Here is a 9,641-nt window from a genome sequence, read left to right on the forward strand (position 1 = left end):
CTGTGGTTGTTTATCGTTTTTATATGGTCCTCTTCTGTTGAGGATTTTAGTTAGCCAATCAGCTTTCTAGTATCCACCGCGCCCCTTCCTATCAGCCAATGGGCATGCATTTTATCGAACAAAGGATTTGTTTTAGAACTAGGTTAGTGGTTTAAGGCAGACATTTTCCTTTTCTTTTTTTATTTTTTATATATATAAATATACATATGTGTACATACATATATGCACATATATATACATATATATATACATTCAGTATAGCTTAGTCGCCATATGTATTTTATAAATTACTAACTAGCTCTACCTACGTATTGAGCACTTTTGAAGTAAATACTTAAAGTTTACGCATAAATCTATACTTTCGTATATTAATTTTATGCGAGTAAATGAAGTAGTTATATATATATATATATATATATATATATATATATATATATATAGTAGCAATTCTTCTAACACACTCACCTCAAAAGACAGAAGGTTTGCTCTGTCTGCTATCGATACATGGGTGAGAAAAAGAAGAAGTGGTAGGCGTGGTTGGTTTTATTGGGAAAAAGGCGAGACTAACTGTGAGAATTCCTGAGACTTCAGAGGGATAAACGACCAAACTCAAACGGATAGGCGGCTGTGCTTCTGCTCAAGACAGAAAACTGGTGATAGAAGACAAAAGTTCCTTTCAAAAGAGAGTTCCGGGGTGTAAGGCTGAAGGGTCCACAAAAAATCTTCTTGAAAATTAATTCAGATTTTCAGAAAGAACATCAAAAACCTGTACAGAATTTTTAATTATCCGACAAGGAGTACAGATAAACTAGAAAGACCTTATTCCGTGGAGTTTTGGAAAAATGCAATTCTTCTCAGCAGAGGAAAGAGGTTTGCAAAGCATACAATAAAGTTTGCAGATTAGTGCATTAAAAGAAACTACAAAGATGAATCTAATCATATTTGCATGAAAAAGAAGTCTTTAACAATCTGTGAAAGTTTATAAAGTTTCATAAAGATTATTCAGTGGATCCCAACGGGCTGCTCAGGCATTTTTTGTAGGCCATAGTGCGCTAATTCTAGTGCACAGGTTTTCCAACTTAACATCCGACCTTGTGTTTAAGCTCCTGGAAAGGCATACAGAATAGGTAGTGAAAAATGTTAAAAAAGAAAAATGGAGAACATATTTTTTGTATAACTTCCGGTCTATCTTTGTTTTTAGTATGTGCTTATTGTTGTTGTTGTTGTTGTTGTTGTTGGTGGTGGTGGTGGTGGTGGTGTCATTGTGGAAGAGGAGGAGAAGGAGGAGGAGGGTCATTCACTTATTTCATTCATCAAATCAGATGCTTATTATTGGCATTGGTTTCCCACGATATATTTCTAGTTAGAATTCTTTTTAGAAAGACATCAGGTACTTACAGGAAGGGGCCATGTGAAGGTTGCCAACATCCCTAAGTGAAAGTGCTTTCTGTAGAACAAACTGGATACGAACCTGGCACACTCAGGTTGTCAGTCTGTGTCGTTAATAATTTATTTACCATTACCCCCCCCATCTCCCCAGCGCTTGCTATCGGTCATCACCGTGCACCATGCACTATGCACCATTCACCGTGCATCGTGCACGTTGTTAATGCAAATGAACTCACCTCTTCTTTTGATATGCACCGAGTGACCACAATATTAAATTCCTCTTGACACATCGCTGACTCAAAGTATGCTGGCGCCACCAGAATAATGCAGCATTTAGTCACTTCGAGAGCCTCATAGATAGACTGCTGCCAATTACTGCCTAAAAAAAAAAGTTTTGGGATTGAGTTGTGCTAAAAAATATATATATATATATATATAATGAAGTCGCATATTAACCGATCCAAACAACTTCCAGTTTTGAAAGTCCTTGGATATAAACGATGTTTGAAGATCCTGCTGAAAATGTAGTCTAAAGCTTAAGAATACGCGTACACTAATTTTTACAGAAATAATTAATATTGAAATTAAAATATTTTAAAAAATGTAATAAATAAACTAGTTCTTTTAAATAAATATGTTTATATACATATTTTTAAAATATGTTAATTTGCAGAAACATTTTTAACATAGTTTTAAAAAAAAAAAACATTCATTTTTCACATATGAATAAAATATTATTAAATAAATAATAAATAAATATTAAATAAAATAAACGTAATTAAACTACATAATAAATACGAATCCAATAGTCTATGATGATTGTTTGAAGCCAAATTTCAAGATAAAAAGGCAAAAAATGGCCAAAAATGACCAAAAAAGGTAAAATTTAAATCTGAAACCACACTTTTAGCAACAAAAGAACAACAAAAAAGCCAGTTGGAAAATTTTCTTTATAATTGCTATACAAACGAAAAAACATGGTTGTATTAAAGATGTTAAACAAAAAATTAAAAAATATACAGAAATTAAAATCAAAATGAAATGTTAGTAACAAATATTTAATTAGAAATTAACTTTGAAATATGAAGCGCCTTCAATAAGTTTCCAAACGTTTTTTGTACAGATATTTAAAATTGACATAGACTCTTGAAAATTCAGAATGTTATTGCTATACATCTTATGATATGGCTGACCAATTTTTATGATTTCACGTTCAAATGAACAGCTACAACAGGAATTGGAATACACCCTACTAAAGCCTGATAGTCACAGAAACGTATGAAATGCTTCAGACTACTTTTGGACCATTTTGCATGAATCGAGCATCAGTTTTTGAGTGGCATAAGAGATTCAAGGAAGGCAGGAAGTCTTTGAAGGATGATGAGAAGGGAGGGAGGAGTAAGGAAGTCAGAATACCAGAGTTGATTGGCATAATAAAGAATTTAATGGATAAGGACCGTTGTGTGTCTATAAAGACAATGTCAGTGTGGGAACTGTACACACAATTATTCGTGAGGAACTGAAGATGCGTAAGATTTGCGCAAAGTTTGTCGCAATGCCCCAGTCCACAACTCCATCCTTGTAACAGACTATTTAACTAAGCTGGGCATAAAAACAGTTCCTCACCCTCCCTATAGTCCAGACCTTGCTCCCTGTGACTTTTTGTTATTCCTTAAGCTTAAGGAAAACCTTAGAGGCTGTCATCATGAGACAATTGAGATTAAAGAGGTTGTGACGAGGGTCATTAATATGCTCACGCAAGAGGACTTTGATGGAGCCTTCCAGAAGTTGTTGGAACGACACAACAAGTGCATTGCAGTGGGAGAAGATTACTTCGGAGAGAATTAGAGTTTCATGTGCGTATCTACCCATACGAAAAAAGTCTGGAAATTTATTGAAGGCAACTCGTAATTACTCTTTATATGCGTAATTTACAGTTATTTCCAAATCATTTGTTACTTTGACGCAAAAAATTAAACACCTTTAGCAATAATGTCTTCTACATCATATCTTTATGAGTTAATAACATAACTAGAACTCCTACACTTGAAAACATGGTAGTTGAAATTGGTCAATTAATGTTTGAATTTCAATAAATGATTCAGCTAAATATTAACTCGTGCATATGATATGCTGTCATTTATTTATTTTTTTTTTTTTTACTTTCATTAATTGCAAAGAGTTTTTTTTTTTTCAGATAAAAATCGACGTACATCTTTGAAAGAAACTTTGACAAATAACTTTATTCAAATTATTCGGATCTAACATCTAGAAAAATCTCCTTCAAGATTCAGATCAACCTGACATAGTGATACGGGACAAGAAGGAGAAAGAAGCAACCTTAGTAGAAGTCAGTGTCTCATAATGATGCTGGGTTAAACAGAGCTGATATAGAAAAATGGTACTTGTACAGTTTAATTAAGACATTAAAAAATGAAAATATCGAAAAAAGGTTATATTTTACGTATCCGTTATGGAATGAAGTTCTCAAAAAAAAAAAAAAAAAAAAAAAATTCACTTAGTTTCATCAAGTAGTTTCTTTTACAGCAAAAAAAACAATTTGTTATGATACCAAGCAAAAGGTTCGATTTTTAGGAAGAAAAGCTAGAATTAAAGATGGGGAGGGAGTATCGGCTCTTTAAACTGAGTTATCTCCCCATGGCGTGTTCTAAAAATCCAAACAAAAATTTAAAAAATTCAAAGATGGTTAACTTCAACGCACTATCATAAAAACGTGTTTTTCTGCTGTAAAAAAAAAAAAAAAAAAAAAAACTACTTGATCAAATTAGGTGAATTTTTTTTTTTTTTAGATCTTCAGTCCAAAATGGATACGTACAATATAACTTTATTTTTCGATATTTTCGTTTTTTAATGTCTTGATTAAACTGTACAAGTACCGAGAAATTAACGAAATACAAAGGTCTTATGCATGACATAAAAAAAAATGGATGCAGAGTTAGGAATTAATAGGTTTTAGTACAGATTAGTCACCTCAATACCAAATTTACCATAGAGATTTTCTCTGAAACTATTGCACCGATTTGGCTGAAATTTTGTATGGATCTTTGCTATGATATGATGCAATAAACTGAGTATTAAGGTATCTGTTTGATGCACAGTTACGGATATATATGGATTAATAGAGATTAGTATTTAATGCAAAAATGAGCACAAATTCAATTATCAATTTGACATAAAGTACCCATTCTAAGTAAACGGGTTATAACTTTTCCCGTTTTAAATGAACTAAAAAGTCTAGTTTCAGATGACTTGCTTCAAAGAACTGATCGATTTGAAACGCTTGATCATGCCATTCAGGCAGCAGAAACCGGAAGTCAAAAAGAGCACCCAATCTTGACTATTGCATCGATTTCAAATGTTACATTACCTGTCTTCAGTTCCTCTTTGTCGTAGAAGATTTTCATGTCTGGATTGTGTTTGCGTAGGATGTCGTAGACAATTTTCATGAGTTCGGAATTTCTGGTCGGGTACGAAACGAAAATATCATATCGGTCTTTTGTCTTCAGTGTTTTTTTAATGAATTTGTCTTTCGGTGAGATCAGCACCATTTCGTTCATAATCTTCTGACTAATTTCAAAGAACTTCTCACTGACGCTTTCTTCACTGTTCAGCCTATAACGGAAAAAAAATTTTTTTTAATAAAAATTAAAATTTAAAAAGCGGAACAGATTTGCAATCATACGCCATAGTTCTGCAAAAATTTTAATTCTAATTTTAATGATTCAAAAGGACAAATCATCTTTGCTGGTTTGAGCATATTGAAAAAAGCAAGAGATACATTAGTACTGGACCGATAGAATGATCCAACTATTTGTACAGCGACCTTTTTTTCTTTTTTCTTTTTACATGGAAGTCACCACTTATCAAGGCCCTGGAGGTCACTCGAGGATAAGGGTTATTGCGTGTACAGTAATCAATGGGACAATATCGTAGTAACCGTTAGTAATGGAGATCTGATAAAGTGTCTTACCTAAGGGGGCGATTTATGAGGAACTTGTTTATGTTGGACTTGAAGGCATCCAAGTTGTAGCCAGGTGGGAAACAGGCAAATGGAAGAGAGTTCTTAGAAATGCACGCCTGTGGAACTCTCTTTCATTTGCCTGTTTGCTTTGAAAGAAGCTTTGTTCATGGAATCTATGTTTTGATTTAGGCACAGATAAAGAGTGGGGAAAATTACTGACAGTGGTTTCAGCTAGACGGGTGTTTTTCATGAAAGATTGGCGAGGGGGGGACCAGAGATTGGAGCTCAGACGAGTACTTCTCATGGAAATATTGATAAAACAAAGACAGGCTCGCAACATCCCTTCTGTGGAAGAGAGGTTGAAGGGAAGAGAAAAGGGCATCTCCCACTAGGTTACGAAGTCTACTTTGTACTCTGTCAAGGCAGGATAGGCTGTTTTTAGCAGCTGCTGCCCAGATATGACAGCAGTACTCCATCCTTGGACGTACTTGGCTTTGACAACGGATTTGATGTATGTGTTCCATTTTAGATCAGGAGTAAAGGTCAGACCCAGAAGTTCGTCAAAACATCGAGGCTCTCCAAGAGGAGAGCTATTCATTGCAATTAATGCCAGACGGGCATCAGAGCATTGATGATATAAAGATAGAGCCTCGGTTTTAGATGCATTAAAATTAACCAGCCACCTCTTTCACCATTGTACCACGTGCTCAAGTTCAGAGGAGAGAGAACCAGAAAGAACTTAGTAATTTACGAAATCGACGGGAGAGTCCATCATGTGTGTGTGTGTGTGTGTGTATGTGTGTGTGTGTGTGTGTGTGTGTGTGTGTGTGTGTGTGTGTGTGTGTGTGTGCGTATGTGTGCGTATGTGTGTGGGTGTAATTACTTAAGATAAAAACTTTTATTTTTTTTACATGATTCCGAAGGAGTTGAAATTGCTAAACTTTCTTTCCAACACATACATATGGGGTGGCACCAAATGCGTCTTGAACTACTGAAAGTGGTCACAAGGGTGCCTGAACATGAAAAATAAACGAGGAGAGAGAACACCAACCCGACATTAACTTCAAAGATATGAATAATAATCGAACCTACATATATTTCGTTGCCAACAAGAAATCAATGGTAAACGACTGGTGCCTGAATGCAAAATGATTTGCAACAGTTATCACAAAAAGCTAGAAATTTAGAGAGACTTGTTGTCATTTAGACTCCGGGGAATACCACCTGTTATTACGTTGTTTTTTTTTTCTTTTTCAATGCAATCTCAAGTTGTTTATTAGTTATTTAATCCAGAAAATAAGAACAAATCTGCAACCAGACTAACCAGGGAGTAGAATTTAATTTGATTTCAGGAAGTAGAAGAGTGCATTTTTTCGTTGGCTAGTATACCTCAGGTGAGATAACTTGAATATGATTCAAAGAAGATAACTTCTACAGCACCTGTTTTTTTTCTTTTCTTTTTCACTGCAATTGTAAGTGGCTCGTTGGTTACTTAGTCCAGAATAAAAACAACCGCAAAAAAAGCACAAACCTGCAGTCCATATATTGGACATTACCGATGACTGGCGGTAGTTTCGGCAAATCTTCAAGGCACAATGGAACTAATTTCATTTCTTTAGATTCTCTTCTGAGGCACAATGCAATGTTGAATTCATCTAAACAATCTTTCGTCTCCAAGTAGGATCTCGTCAGAATTATTAAAACTCTGTTGAAAATTTGAAAAAAACAAAACAAAAAAGTCATCGTTATTTATTTACATATATATATATATATATATATATATATATATTCAGAGAGATATTGTTAAATAGTAGAGAGTGTTTTTTGCTTAATGACCATGTTTTGTAATTTTTCCATTTTTCGAATGCCCATTCTTATGTCCCGGTTAAATTTGTGTAGGAAAGTTCCGTAGTCGTTTTCGTCCATCTGTTTTTTATTTATTTACTTATTTATTTGCAAGTACTTTCAACTGATTTTCTTCAGTCGTCTTCAAGCAATTTTTGATTGCTGTTTCGTTTAAAATCTAGATGCTTTTATATGCTTCAGTCCAAATTACATTTAAATTACTTGAAATAGTCTCGTGTGTAAATTTTTTTTAACATTTTAACGTGTTAAGAACGCGATTTTAAATAAATGTACAATGATTTAGAATTGTGATTTACCAAATGTTATGAGATTTACAGTTTTTACTTTTATAAAAAACAAAAAACAGAAACAGATGGGCGAAAACGACGAAGGAACTTTCCTACACAAATTCGACCGTGACATAATAATGACTATTCTAAAAATGTAAAAATTACAAAAAAAAGATCATTAAACGAAACACTCCGTCCTATTTAACAATATCTGTCCAAATGAAAATATGCTGCCGAAATATATATATATATAACTACTTAATTTTCTCACATAAAATTAATGTACGAAAGTATAGATTTATGCGTAAACTTTAAGTATTTACTTCAAAAGTGCTCAATACGTAGGTAGAGCTAGTTAGTAATTTATAAAATATATATGGCGATTAAGCTACACTGAATATTCGGCGTTTCATAGTGGATATTCAGTGTAGCTTAATCGCCATATATATTTTATAAATTACTATATATATATATATATATATATATATATATATATATATATGTGTGTGTGTGTGTGTGTGTGTGTGTATATATGTGTGTGTGTGTGTGTATATATATATATATGTATATGTATGTATATATATAGTGAATAAATGACAAAAGACTATATTCGTAGCGCAAAATCAATTGCTTAATTATTATATCAATCAGTGAATCTATTTTGCCCTTAACTCATCAGAAGAAATAGCAACAATCAATCCGTTAAAAGGAAATAAAGTGCGTTTTGACATGATCAAGATCCGAAAATTGGAAGAGAAACAGATACTGCCAAGAATTGTAAATTTCAACTGAATTAAAGGAATAAATTATAAGATGGTCAACATCATGAACTTTGGAATATAGTGCTTTGTCATTTATTCACTATATTGCCATGTAATTACATTGAGCTTCTTAGGATTGGTATATTATAAGAAAATAATATATATATATATATATATATATATATATATATATATATATATATATATATATATATATATATATATATATATATTGCGGGGCGCTCGACTTTGCCGGGTCATAAAATACACTTAAATATATTTTAATTCAAGCAATTTTTAAAAATTGAATGTTTAATAGTAATTTCAAAGCAGAATGAATAGTTCTTCTACCTGGTAGTAAGGTTGCTGCTATTTCGTATGCAGCAAGAGCTACGGCTATGTCATTTTATCATCGAATGGCTGCCAAATCAATTACATTAGAAAGGTTTTACCAGTCTCTCCTGGTGCTGTTCAAGGTAGCAATAACTTCCAAACAACTTCTATTCTCACAGTAAGTAAATTAGGTGACTAAAACAGGATTTATCCATGTTTTGACAATGCCTTATTCACTGTAATTAATTTAGGATACTAAAATAGGATGAGGGATTAGAGATGGAGAGATAGAGAGGAAGATAGAGAGATAGAGATAGAAAAAGAGAAAGAGAGGGGAATAGAGAAAGAGAGGGAGATAGAGGGATTGAGAGATAGAGACGGAGAAAGGGGGGAGACAGAGGAAGACAGAGAAAGAGAGAGAGATATAGAGGGAGTGAGAGAGAGAAGGGGTTAAAAGAGAGATGGAGAGGGCGAGAGAGAGAGAAAGGGTGAGAGAGAGAGATTATGGAGAGAGAGATAAAGAGGGAGGAAAAGAGAGAGAGAGAGAGAGAGAGGGAGAGAAACAGAGAGTGAACTACACTTCACCGTTTTTTCCTCGGTCAGTGGACGAGAAATCCTTCTAGACTGAAGCAACTTTTATTTTTGTTCTTATCCAGAGTACCCCTTTTTCGGGAGCTGGATTTTCCACATATTAAAAACCAACCGGTACGTGTGCAGAATTTGAACCAAACGTAACTAACTGGCTGCTCGACTTTGCTCGAAACATGACATCAACCGCTAGCTTTCACTGAGCATCGCCGATTATCAAAGCGTAACAACGCTACTCAAAGAAAATGCTAAAGAAAGCATGTAAATATAATAAAATAATTAGAAAAAAATTTAAAAGAAACAATGACTTACCGTTGGTAAAAAAAGTTTAAAGTCATAATCGTTATTTTTCGGCATTTCAAAATAGTTGACTGTTGCCGAAAAGAAACGATATCGAAAAATAAGTTTTGTTTTTTTTTTATATTGTAATATTTAAAAAATTTAATTTATAAA

The 9,641-nt window shown here is 33.5% G+C and overlaps 1 protein-coding gene across 7 annotated transcripts in view; it reads right to left on the reverse strand.

Moving 5' to 3' along the window:
* LOC145260628 (uncharacterized) overlaps positions 1-9,641 on the reverse strand; it is a 70,291-nt gene that overhangs the window by 28,229 nt on the left and 32,421 nt on the right. For all 7 annotated transcript variants that reach the window (XR_013864341.1, XR_013864342.1, XM_080118943.1 and 4 more), the window contains 3 exons: positions 6,903-7,076; positions 4,778-5,022; positions 1,626-1,768 (listed from right to left, as the gene is read on the reverse strand). Coding sequence is in view for 5 of the 7 variants with exons in the window: in XM_080118943.1 (XP_079975069.1) it covers positions 1,626-1,768; positions 4,778-5,022; positions 6,903-7,076 (562 nt within the window). In the remaining 2 variants the exon portion in view is untranslated. The remainder of the gene's footprint in view (positions 1-1,625; positions 1,769-4,777; positions 5,023-6,902; positions 7,077-9,641) is intronic.

The sequence above is a fragment of the Euprymna scolopes genome, chromosome 36 (genome assembly GCF_053919585.1).
Source record: "Euprymna scolopes isolate OS-2025 chromosome 36, ASM5391958v1, whole genome shotgun sequence".
NCBI classification, from domain to species: Eukaryota; Metazoa; Mollusca; class Cephalopoda; order Sepiida; family Sepiolidae; genus Euprymna; species Euprymna scolopes.